The sequence below is a fragment of the Larimichthys crocea genome, chromosome XII (assembly GCF_000972845.2).
Source record: "Larimichthys crocea isolate SSNF chromosome XII, L_crocea_2.0, whole genome shotgun sequence".
Taxonomy (NCBI): domain Eukaryota; kingdom Metazoa; phylum Chordata; class Actinopteri; family Sciaenidae; genus Larimichthys; species Larimichthys crocea.
The window spans coordinates 2,786,344-2,799,598 of NC_040022.1; the positions used below are offsets into that span (position 1 = coordinate 2,786,344).

A 13,255-nucleotide genomic window follows, 5' to 3' on the forward strand; every position below is an offset into this window, starting at 1 on the left:
TAATGAGAAAATAAAACTCTGTCACAGAGACAGTGTTGATCCTCTGCATGTAAGACACACAAGAAATTCGACATGAAAGCATCTTTTTGAAACTATTTGATTTTTTTATTATAAAAGAGTAAATACAATAATAACGAATCTTTCGACAGATAGTCATTTAATTTAATGTAATTATTCTTTAATCTAATTGATTAACCTTAAAACTAAATTGAAAATTGCCTACTGAAACTGATAGCAGAGAATAAATTAGGTCCTGTAGCAGAAAATGTCATGGAGCAAACTCACACACAGTAAATGAATGCCTTCAGGGGCCTCCACCTGTCATGTGACCATTAATTTATGCTGATTGTGCTATTTTAATAAATCACAGCTCCACACTGCGACAACTGGACGATTAAACTTTAATCACAACACGCGCCTTCGTCCTCTGTGGCAATCACGAGTCTTTGTCGCCATCCTGTGGTCACAGTTTGGAACTGCAACACGTTTATATTAATAAAGCTAGCGTCAATGCGAACATGACGGCGCACCACAGCTTCCGGTAAATATTATCAAAATAAAATGACATGCCTGGAAAAACTCCCGAATCGACCTCGTGTCGATACAGACGGTTTTATGGGACCGCTATGGAGGAAGACAGAGCTAGTTTTTAGTAACCTTACACGAAATTCAGATCTTAGAATCGCAATTTAGTGTAAAACTGCAACACGTCGATTAATAAAATGACAGTCATTGCGGACACTTCCGGTGACTACTTTCAAAGTAAAAAGGCAGAACTGAAGCAGCCACAAACAATGTAACAAAAAAAGGTTGTTATGTTAGGAGTCGTCATGCCAGCGTCAATACATCAGTGAAACCAGAGACGATTATAGGATATCTCTGGTGAAACTACAGCCAGCAAGGCGGAGGTTATGTGTCGAAGAAGGCAAGGCGAACGGGTTAATGTCACTGATACTCAGCGAGATGATCAGTGCTCCAGTCACACACACAACACTTACATCGTAAGTGAAAGGATTTTATGATGTAATGAAAATGTCACTTCCTTTCTAACTGTTTCAATTTGTTTGCTGTAACTTTACGTCAATAGTATTCACCAGAAGTGCATGTTATTATGTCAACTTGACGATTTTCATGTGTTGCAGTTTCTCATTGTGACCACAGGAGGGCAGCAAAACGTATAATTCAATGACAGTATTATGTTGAAATACGTTGTGGCTTCATCAATGCATCCAGTACAGAGCTTTTTAATGATTAATAACTCTGTGTTCATCAATACAAATATTCAAAACATATCAAAACACCTGTTAATACCATTGGTAAAATAATACTCGCTGACATGCGGAAGAGAGAGTTGTGTGCAGTATGCACTCTCACTTTTACGCACAGTGCCAGGTGTTACTCCAACACTGAATGGGTGAAATGGGCACTGCAATTTTTATTGGATTTAAAGGAAAATGTGATGACTGAATCATGATGACTGAATCGCATAAGTCGTGTATTTGGGACAATTTGGGGTTAAATTGAATGAGGCTGCATTAAGAGGTAATATTTCTGTGGGTTCTCCGTATCATCACAGGATTACTGTAGCACATTGGACAGTGATCAAGACGCACATTGGGTTGTTAAAAGCTCCACATGTGAAGCAGGATGCTGCTCGGCAGTATTCGGTTCACATCCTCCAGACAGAAGGATGCGCTGCAGATAGACTGCCACATATCATTTTAAAAATCTTTGAAATTTATAATGAGAAAATAAAACTCTGTCACAGAGACAGTGTTGATCCTCTGCATGTAAGACACACAAGAAATTCGACATGAAAGCATCTTTTTGAAACTATTTGATTTTTTTATTATAAAAGAGTAAATACAATAATAACGAATCTTTCGACAGATAGTCATTTAATTTAATGTAATTATTCTTTAATCTAATTGATTAACCTTAAAACTAAATTGAAAATTGCCTACTGAAACTGATAGCAGAGAATAAATTAGGTCCTGTAGCAGAAAATGTCATGGAGCAAACTCACACACAGTAAATGAATGCCTTCAGGGGCCTCCACCTGTCATGTGACCATTAATTTATGCTGATTGTACTATTTTAATAAATCACAGCTCCACACTGCGACAACTGGACGATTAAACTTTAATCACAACACGTGCCTTCGTCCTCTGTGGCAATCACGAGTCTTTGTCGCCATCCTGTGGTCACAGTTTGGAACTGCAACACGTTTATATTAATAAAGCTAGCGTCAATGCAAACATGACGGCGCACCACAGCTTTCGGTAAGTATTATCAAAATAAAATGACATGCCTGGAAAAACTCCAGAATCGATCTCGTGTCGATACAGACGGTTTTATGGAACCGCTATGGAGGAAGATAGAGCTAGTTTTTAGTAACCTTACACGAAATTCAGACCTCAGAATCGCAATTTAGTGTAAAACTGCAACACGTCGATTAATAAAATGACAGTCATTGCGGACACTTCCGGTGACTACTTTCAAAGTAAAATGGCAGAACTGAAGCAGCCAGAAACAATGTAACAAAAAAGGTTGTTATGTTAGGAGTCGTCATGCCAGCGTCAATACATGAGTGAAACCAGAGACGATTATAGGATATCTTTGGTAAAACTACAGCCAGCAAGGCGGAGGTTATGTGCCGAAGAAGGCAAGGCGAACGGGCTAATGTCACTGATACTCAGCGAGATGATCAGTGCTCCAGTCACCCACACAACACTTACATCGCAAGTGAAAGGATTTTATGATATAATGAAAATGTCACTTCCTTTCTAACTGTTTCAGTTTGTTTGCTGCAACTTTACGTCAATAGTATTCACCGGAAGTGCATGTTATTATGTCAACTTGACGATTTTCATGTGTTGCAGTTTCTCATTGTGACCACTGGAGGGCAGCAAAAACGTATAATTCAATGACAGTATTACGTTGAAAAACGTTGTGGCTTCATCGATGCATCCAGTACAGAGCTTTTAAATGATTAATAACTCTGTGTTCATCAATACAAATATTCAAAACATATAAAAAAAACTGTTAATACCATTGGTTTAAATAATACTCGCTGACATGTGGAGAGAGAGTTGTGTGCAGGATACACTCTCACTCGACTGACAGATAAACTCTTTACGCACAGCTTTTACGCACAGAGCCAGGTGTTACTACAAAATCTGAAAATATATGTAGCTATAAACATAACGAATCTTTTGACAGATAGTCATTTACTTTAATGTACTTATTCTTCAATTTAATTGATTAACCTTGAAACTAAATTGAAAATGGCCTTATTTTATTAAATGATACTGATAGCAAAGAATAAATTAGGTCCTGTAGCAAAAACTGTCATGGAGCAAACTCACACACAGTAAATGAATGCTGATGCCCAGGGCGCAAATGTGGCCAGGACCGGCGCTGATGATAATCACATATATATTTTATCTTTTGTGATCAAACACTATGTTGACTATGACTATGTTTTTTAATTAATAGGATGAATATACTGGTTGACTACAACAATGTCTCCCAACATGAAAACATTTAAATATCTCATGGCAGAGTTTCAAACACTTCACAGTGACACTGTGGCAGCTGTTACTCAAAACTTGATCAAAGAGCCAGTTCATCTTATTTGCAAAATGACTTCAGCAGCAGTGATTAAACAGAGCAGTGCCTCTGCATTGAATAGACTACTTGATTAACATGATGATGAATAGTCCACACTGTGACTATTAAAAGTCCTTTGACTGAATCACTTGTGTGCTACATTATAAATTAAGTTAAACTTCACAGTCATGCTACTTACTTTTTGTCTTCCAGGACAGAAGTCGGCTCTCTGTGTCACCCTCTTCCTACATCTTCCATTAGCTCCAGGACTGTTCACCAACACCAGTAGCCAAAATGAGCATGGTAAGTTCAACTGCTTAGTTATATTTGTATCCTATAAGTGTTCCCAAGTCTGCCACATTATATTATGATACACAGTAACCTTCATTTCTAATGAAACTGTCTGCACCGCTCTGTTTCTCAGCAACTTGAATTGAAGAATGTGTTTCTGAGAGCTGGAGATCAGCTGAAAGTAAAAGGGTTGGTTCTGCATGATGCTGAGAGGTAAGCTATCCAAACATATCACATTTATTTTATATTAGCCTCCTAATAAAATAATTTATCGATATCTATGTGGATGCATTCTGTTAGCTGCTACAGTGAAAAATTAAAACATTTGGAGAAAAAACATTTTTATATTCAGTATAATGGTGATTATATGCCTTACATTGAACTGTGTGTTGTTCTAAGCTGTGCAACCATCTAAATATTAAGACTACTGTACACTGACTGGAGAATCTCTGATCCACTCAGATTCCAGATCGACCTCGGCTGTGATCCAGACAACGTGGCAATGCACTTTAACCCTCGTTTCCACGATGACACTGATGGAACCGTTCTTGTTTGTAACTCAAAGATCGCTGGTTGTTGGGGCGATGAGAAACGGGAATCACATAACCCTTTACAGAGAGGCACAGATGTCAAGGTGAGCAAATCTGACTGGAGGAAGTGAAGATGGTTCAGCTAGAATTCTTTTTGAAAGGCATCAAGTGTCAGTTCACCATAAATACAAAACGATATTTAGCCACACACAGAGTTTGGGTTTTGTTTGGAGAAGCTTTGAGATTTTCTACTAAAAAATAAAAATGTTTTACTGTGTCTATCTTTTGTATTCAGATTGTGTTCAAGCTGACTGGAGACATGTTTGAAGTGGAGCTTCCTGATGGACAAGAAGTCCAGTTTCCCAACCGTGAGGGCATGGACGTCTTCAGCTACATCAGAATCACAGGAGACTTTAAACTGGCTTCATTCAAAATCTGTTAAGAGACACAACTTCTGTCACACACGCATGCTGTGTTTGTCACTTTGGTTAAACACAAGACTTTGAGAAATGGTCAGTTATTGTGAGAAATGTTCATCTTTAAGAGATGTAGATCTTCAGCACATTGGAAATGTATCTTTATTTAAAAATGTCCTGTTGTGCACAAGAATATAAAATGTTTGAATTCAAATGATCTTGTTTTGTTGTCTTTGAAGGGTTGTAGCCTAATCCTGATGGCTCCAGTCCCCCATGACCCAAATGAGAATAAGCGGTTACAGAAAATGGATGGAAGTAATATATTAAATTTGTTCAAATTACAACTATCTGTCATAAACGCTCTGTGGTCTATGTCAGGTCTTAAAGGTTTAAACTGAGACAGAGAAACCTGGTCTTTCAGTAATTATGAAGAATTTATTTGTATGATAACTCATTATTACTCAACAGACTTCTACAGTAAGATTCTAAACAAGAACAACAAAACAAAAGAAAAAAGTAAAAAAAATATCCATATTTTTCTTCACACTTATATTTCTATATATTGATTGATATGTCAGGAGTCTAATTAACAACAATACAACTAATTCTAGTATGGGCAAAATAAAAACATTCAAAACTATAGATAAAGTATAAAACTGTTGAATACACAACTCTGATGAAAAATACAAATAAAATATGAAGATGAAAATGTTTGTTAAAGATGATTTTCAGATGATTTAGACAACAGATACAACTAAAACAAAAACACATTGTTACACGTGTCAACTTCTCACAACTTTTTCTTTTTGTGGAACTCAAAAAATCTGATAGAAGTAAAAGTTTCATACATTTTTATAATAAACATTTCAATAATGCAATCTCAGAACATAGACCTTATGATTCATCCTGTCTATCAATTATGTTACATAAATTCACTGAAAACCTTAAAAAATATGAAATAAAAAGATACAGATATATTGATATACATTTTTAAAACTGTAAAACATGTGTAGCATGTTATAAGGCCTTTTAATGACAACTATATTAAAGAAAAAAAGTAAAAATAAAAATTATGGCTTCCATATACCAAAATGAATTATATACACTTCTGACAACATATCTAAGATCAACATCATACAGCATTCTTCCTCTTTGAAACTTAAAACTTAAAAGCAAATGCCCATCTTTGGAAGAAAACAATATACTCTACTTAACTCATGTCTATCAGTTGAGATTTTCATACAAAACTAAAATGGTAAAATGTGAAATAATACCTCAAAATCAAAATGTGCCCATAATATCTAAAAACTTGTTTAAACATCCTTGAAATATTCACATATGAATTCCATGCACCTTCATCTTGTAAAATAAAATAAGCAAACAAAAACCTAAATAACCTAAATGATTTGATACTTACGATTCATGTTTTATCATTTAATGGCTACAAAACACATAATTTGTGATTACACACAGGCCATTTTGAAAAATCCTTACTACTCAATGTTGTATTATAACACTATGATAGAATTAAAACAGGCCTACATATTCATCAAATTTTAAACAGCGTCATCCTCAGTGTTGTTCTTAGGGCACAATTAATGTTAATTGAATCAAAATCTCAATTTTCTTTTGAACATTCAGGGCCAGTTTGGAGAAAACTTCAGTTGTTTCTGGATCACTGTGATTTGATCATTTCATTTCATTCAGACTGTTAATCGCTTCTTGTTTACTGTAGTTTCTCCACTCAGGAGGGATTTCTCCTAAGCCATGGAATTTTAATTTATAGTGCTCTTCAAGCTGCGTTTGAAATCGACATACAAACCATTTCCAGTATGTCAGCTTAGACCCATCAGGAGTAATCTCCCATGAAGCATACTTCTCTCCAGCTTTTTGATACTCTTTATAAGGATATGTCTTATCTGAATCATGACGGGGGAAGAAACTTTTATCACTTGCAACTAATGTCGTGCAGAAATCGATGACCAGTTCATCTGTGTTTCTAAAGTGTACTCCATTAATCCCATGAGGGCGATGAAAAGGCACATTGTGTTTGTCAGGAAGGTGATCTTTGACAGTGTTGGTACAAACAGCTGCACAGAATGGACAGGTTTCCCAGTAGCAGTTACACAGCTGATCGATGAGGATTTGATCCGGCTGCAGCCTGAATTCATTCATCTTATCCAATGGGAGGCTGCTGATCACCTTCATAATGCATTCAAGGCCTTTCTCTATCTCTTCTTTAAGAAAGTCAAATTTGTTTATGTCACTGAATTTTTGACAACAAATGGTGTCAAATGTCAGCACATCTGTTAGTGAACTGGAAAATTTCTCCACCCACATTTCTATGTTTCCTCTCTGAGTTTTGACTTCCTCTGTTGCAGTAAATAAAGCTTGACTCACAAGTTGTTTGATGTCTTCAACATTTTTCTTGAGTATTTTCTGTGCTTTATTTTTGTTCTCTGTGAAGATGTATTTCTTTACTTCCTCTTTGATAAAAGTCTCTACTTGCTGTCTTGGGCGTCGGATGTAGGTGATAAAACCATCAAGGTCCTCTTTCTCTGCCAGTGACTTCAAGACATGTTTCTCCAAGTTCAGCCGGTTACCACTGAATGCTGGACATCTGCACCTCATCTCTCCAGCAAGATCAATGCAACAGCAGATGAGTTTCCTTTGCAGAAGCTTCTGAAAATGTTGTAATAATGCATCTTCTTGGTTTCTAAATAAGTGAGTGCATCGTTCTTCATTTGGAATTTCTTGTGGGACTCTGAAAGCCAACTCCCTACTTTGTCAAAAACATCCAGTAAGAGATCAACTGTGAACTCCTTCTTCAGAGCATATTTCCACTGTGATTCAAATTCTGTCACTTTTTCTTTTGCCTTGTTGGACACTTCTTGTAAGTAAGTTGAACTGTAACCTCTTGTAGCTACAGGTTTGCTCCTGATTAAATCAAGGGACTGTTTTTCAACATTATGAATGAGGGATCTGATCAGTTGCTGTTCCTCATGTGGCATATGTTGTGTTTCTGAACCAAATCCTAAATGCTCTTTAACAGCACTGACCCAACGTTCTGGTCTTGTCTTGTTTTTTTTCTTGTTGTCTTGGTGCTTGGTAAAGGATACATACTGAATGTAATCACCGACCTTTGATAGGTTTTTGTAGTTGCCATTCTTTTTGGATTCAGCTATAAGAGACCATTCAAAACCAAGATCTTGAAGGACTTTTAACTGATCTTCTTCCAAGTTGATATCCTCAATAGGCTTTATCCATGCAGTTATTTCTCTAACCCAGACTGTCCAGACAGAGTTGAATTGTTTTTCCAGTTCCTCTTCATCTTTTGCCTTGTCTTTTAACTGATGAGCGAGCTCTTTACTTTTTTGCAGCAGCTTGTTCTCAAACTCTGTCTTCTTGTCATCAAACTTTTTACAAGCACTCCTCTGCTGGATAACTTCGTCCAGTTTTCTTTTAACTCCTCTCACTTGTTCATCATGAAACTCTTTGATTTTGTTTTCAAATCGGCCTTTCCACTGAACCAACATTTCTTTATCACTTTCGTCATCAAAGTAAGCTGTCATATCTTTTTGAATTTCTTCATATGTCTTGCTAATTTTGTCATAAAGATAACTGAGTACAACGTTGTCAAGTTTTCCATTTTCAATTTCGGTATGAAGCTGGTTTTCAATGGTCAACATGTTGCTCCTCAGGGTCCAGGTCCAGTTCCCATACTGGATCTCAAGTTTTCTGTACACTGCAACTTCAAGTGTGTTTTTGAAACTGAAAACAAAGTTTTCATTCAACAGGGCATTCCACAGATCATGAATGTTGCTTTTGAACTGTGAGAGAGTAATCCCAGCTGACTGTGAAGCTTTAGAGAGGATGAAGTTCTTCAGTTCCTGGATGCTCTCAGTATAACCTGGATTTGGAGGAGCCATAGGTGGACTTCCCTCCCATAGTTGGGCAAAGTATTTCACATCTTTTTGCAGATCAAATGCAATGACATCACTGAAGCACTCAGCATCACAAACCTCTTCTTTTGCAGCTAGTTGGGCCATCTCGTCCAGTTTTTCTTGCAGGCGTCTCTTTCCATCCATGTTTTTCTCTGCAGCTGCAACATCTGTAACATTTTGGTGAACAAACACACAACTTGGAGAAAGTTTGACTTCCTTCATCCTCATGAAAGCCTGAACAACAATCTGCAGAACATCTTGCATGTCAGCTGGATTCTCTCCAAAGATGTTGATCAATGTCATGTTTCCCAGACCAACAACAAATGTTGCCAGTTCATTGTCATGGTGAAGACTGGTGTCTGCCAACTCAAGAGCACGCAGTCCTTCAGTGTCCACCACTAGAACGTAGTCAAACTTAAAGTTTGTCTTGATCTCCTCTGACACTTTGATCAGTTGCATGAAGGCACCCTTGGTGCACCTGCCAGCACTCACTGCAAACTGTAAACCAAACATGGCATTCAGCATAGTTGATTTTCCACTGCTTTGTACGCCTAAAACTGACAAAACAAAAACTTTCTTGTCGCCCAGTTTCTTGATGACTTCATCTAAAAGACTAAAGATCCATGTTAAAGGCACATGACCTGCATCTCCATCCATCAGCTCCATTGGATGTCCTGAGATCATCAGCTCTGCAGCCAGCTCTGGATATCTAACCCAGTCAGTCTTTTCGCTCTTTGTTTGTTCCTGCAGAGATTTGTGGGCTTCATAGATTTGTCCCATTTCTCTAAAGATGTGCTCCAAACCAAACGTTGCTGACTGTAGTTTTGATGATATTTGATTAAGCTCAATTTGCTTCCTTTTTAACTGATCAGATTTGTCATGGTTCTTCTTCAAAGTCAAGACCTCAGACCACTTTTTGTCATAGCTTTGAAGAATTAAAGAGAGATTATCTGTGCAGAGGGCATCTGTTAAGATCTGAATCCATTTCAGGAAATACTCTTTGTCTGCTGATTTCAAAGATGAGAGGCTTTCAATGAACAACTTCATCAGTTCACTGCAGGAAGCTTTCTGTTGATTTTGTCGTATTGTCAATAGTTTCTGTTGCTTTTCACATTTCTCCATCTCAATGTGTCCTTTGAGGTGATACAGTTCTTTGTTTATTCTGCTCCATTCATGCCACAGTTTGCCTTGACACGGAAGAAATGTATCTTTGATCTCTGAAACATCCATCCCCTGAAACAAATCTACTATTGTCATAGCAGCAGATTTTCCAGTTTGGCAGGCTGTGTCATTTTCATCTACTTTGATTCCAGGGACATCAGCCATGGTTTCAAGCTTGAAGGAGTCATGTGGTCCAGACAAAATGTTTCTCATGATTCTTTTCAGTTCTTCAGAAACATCTGATTGGCTTTTCTCTTTCAGGCCCAGTTTGTATTTTCCCTCTTTAATCCGAGCTGTACCACAGTCATCATCAGCAATGAGAATAATAAGAGGCTTCGAAGACTTGTAAAGGTTTGAGATAACTGTAATACTTTCATGGCCTTTTTCCAGAGTTGATACAAGAACAACATTAACTGAAGATTTTTCAGTCAGTATATCACGTTGTTTTTCAATCAACAGAGCATCACCATGAAGATTACAGAAGGCAACACAGTCAGTGAAAGCATCATTGAGTTTTCCAGAAGGGCAGTACCAGGCAATCTCTACCACTCCATCCATCAAATGACGAGACTTGGTGCTATCTGGGCAGTTTCTGTGGAAGAAGGTGTTGTGACGGTCGTTGATCAAAGTGTTCATCAGCTGAGATTTAGACAGAGATAATGAACCCAGGCGGAGAAATGACACCATGGGTGTCTTAGCTTTGCAGATGGGCATACTCTTCATGGTAACAATGTTTGAATCGTCTTCATTTTTAGTTATCTTCCATGTTTTTTTTATTTGTCTGAATGTCCACAGAGGATACTCAACATCCATAGTGACTGAGTCAGGAACAAGCAAAGGTAAGGCGTACTGACACTGTGATAGCTTTGTAATCATGTTCTGCTTTAAAAAGCTGTCTGAGCAGTGAAATACTGCCATTTGAACGTCCATTGGATGCACATGAGTCTGTTTTGACTGATCAGATTCTACAATGGTGCTAAATAGAGCATCTAAGTCACTGTCATCTGTCTCAACATTGTCAAACACTGGAACAGGATTTGACTGGCTCACCTCAGGACTGTCTTGTCTTACAGGAATATATCTGGCTCTGTAGTCTAACATCATCAACCTCTGAAGAAAAGTATGAGCTAGATCTTTCTCACATGTGTCATGGTCCAGTTTTAGAGGTGGACCAATTTTAAGAAAATCTGCTGGTGTGAACTTCTGTTGATGTTTGTCTTGAAGGTGAAGTCTGCCAAATAGTTTTTCAGTTTCTCTTTGATGTTGTTTCTCCTTGTTGATTTCTTCAGAAATCTTCACTAGCTGCTGTAAATAAGTAAATGAACATGTACTTAATGTAGAACATTATAACATCATACAGTGAGATATGAAGTAAATAGTCTTGAAGAGCCTGTGAATTAAAATTGTTTCTTACCGTATTCTTGTCTTCTTCCACATCCATATCTAAAGTAAGTAAAGTAGTATAATGAAAACCTTTTCATTAATAATGTCCACTGTAAGTCACTTTTAATGTTATGAGCTCAATTAGTTCTTTTTTTACAGTTTAATATTCTCGTTATTGATATTCTAAATTTAAATTCTTCATTAATATGTTACCTGTCTCTTTAGTTGTAGATGGTTCAGACTTGATATCAGACTCTCCCTCTCCTGTTGTGTTGTCATCATTCTTCTGTGAGTGTTCATCACGGCCAGGTTCATTCAATGGATCACACTAAGAAAACAAATGATTCATTTAACATTTAGTTATAAGCATTTTGATTAAGAACACATAAATCAGGAACACACAGTGGTACATCAATTCAGAGTACAACAACACCAAATGAAAAATAATCTCCAGTATTTTTCTGTTGTTTGCTAGAAGACAATAGTGACAAGGGGCACGTTCACACAGTACTAATGGAGAGTAATAAATATATTTTCTGTCCAATGCCACAAAGTTTAAGTGTACTCCGTGTTTACTGTTAGTAGTCACATGACTGGATAATTTGTCAATCAACTCCCATCTAGAAGTGAATTATGGTGATAAGACATGTCAAGTGAGTTGAGATCCCTGATCCGCTGACAACGGAAAAGTTAAAATAACAACCTGTGAGACGGATGACAGAGTGTCTCACTGTCTGGCCTAGCAAATGGGGAAGTGAAACCCCCCAGCAGAAGGCCTGAAAATGGGGAACGAAGGGACTTTTCATTTATGCCAGTAATGTTAAGCCTTTGGACATTTAAAAAAATATATATGAGTGAGTAATGCATAAAGATAAAAATGAGGTAAGCTAAAATGTGATTAATGATGATTCTGTGTTTAAACAAATGCAAAAATGAACTGTTGAAATGAGTGTAACCATAAGAAAAGATTGTGATTATAACTGAAGATTCTGACTACTGGAGATTGTGAAGTTGGTAGCTAAGGTAAAAAATAATAACTAAATCATGCTGAGGGGTTGAGGAAGCGAAACTTGAGCAACCAGTCTGGAGAAAGGGTGAGAAGGGGATAAGTGAAGCAAACAGGAAACACCTGGAGGGACAAACAGAGAGGATGAACTATGACAATCACCACCTAATATGGTTGGACTCCGGCAAGTGACTCATTGTAGCCTGGTAGGGGGAAAATCCAACAAACGGGGAGTATAAGAGCCACTGCACAACGGAGATCGGGGTTATCCTCGTCAGCCGGCACCCAAGTTCGAGACATGCTGGACGACAGACCAAAACGGGAGCATTGAATCTACGGACTTAGACACCAAACCACAGAGAGGGAAGATGAACGGCCCAACATCGCAAGAGAAGAATCCGGTGAGCCACAGCTGGCAAGAGGAAGCCGAGCCAAGGAGGATAACCACCTCCAAACCAGCTGTGGGCCTCGACTGGACCAACCAGAGTTCTTTTCGTGTTCCTCCTGCCGAAGAGAGACTGTGGATGTCGGGGACTTTCTGGGCTTTGGACGAAGCCAGGAACTCTCGATGAAATCCAGCAGTTTGGCAGTCGTGAAAGGATTGGATCGACTGATCACCGCTTCCCCCTTTCCCTCCCTCTCTCCAAATTGGACCAACCTCAGTAACTCAGCAACAGCCTTCAGGTTATCAAATTTATTAATATAAGGATAGTGATGTTAGAGGATAGGATTAATCAAATCTGAATGAATTAAACTGTATGCTTGCCCTTGCTAAACTTTGCAATAAATATATCCACTGCAGTTAAAGATTAAGTTGTGGACCTCACCTTTATGACATCTCCTATAGGGTGTAATCTTGAGGTATAGTGTGTTCAACATCAAATAAGGTTCTAATAGGTTACTCTAGCCCAC

General features: G+C 37.8%; 2 protein-coding genes across 7 annotated transcripts in view; one reads left to right on the forward strand and one right to left on the reverse strand.

Annotated features, from left to right (window-relative positions):
• The window catches only part of LOC104940175 (interferon-induced very large GTPase 1), a 93,004-nt gene that overhangs the window by 27,035 nt on the left and 52,714 nt on the right, over nt 1–13,255 (reverse strand). For 5 of the 6 annotated variants that reach the window (XM_027285827.1, XM_027285829.1, XM_027285826.1 and 2 more), the window contains one exon: nt 11,551–11,665. The exons of the other annotated variant lie outside the window; for it this stretch is intronic. In XM_027285827.1, the coding sequence (XP_027141628.1) occupies nt 11,551–11,665 (115 nt within the window). The remainder of the gene's footprint in view (nt 1–11,550; nt 11,666–13,255) is intronic. 6 annotated transcript variants of the gene reach the window in all.
• Nucleotides 3,793–5,063, forward strand: LOC109142220 (galectin-2-like). The gene is made up of 4 exons (XM_027285832.1): nt 3,793–3,915; nt 4,037–4,116; nt 4,366–4,537; nt 4,729–5,063. Exons 1-4 carry the CDS (start codon nt 3,907–3,909, stop codon nt 4,873–4,875), a joined length of 408 nt encoding a protein of 135 aa, XP_027141633.1. The 5' UTR covers nt 3,793–3,906; the 3' UTR covers nt 4,876–5,063.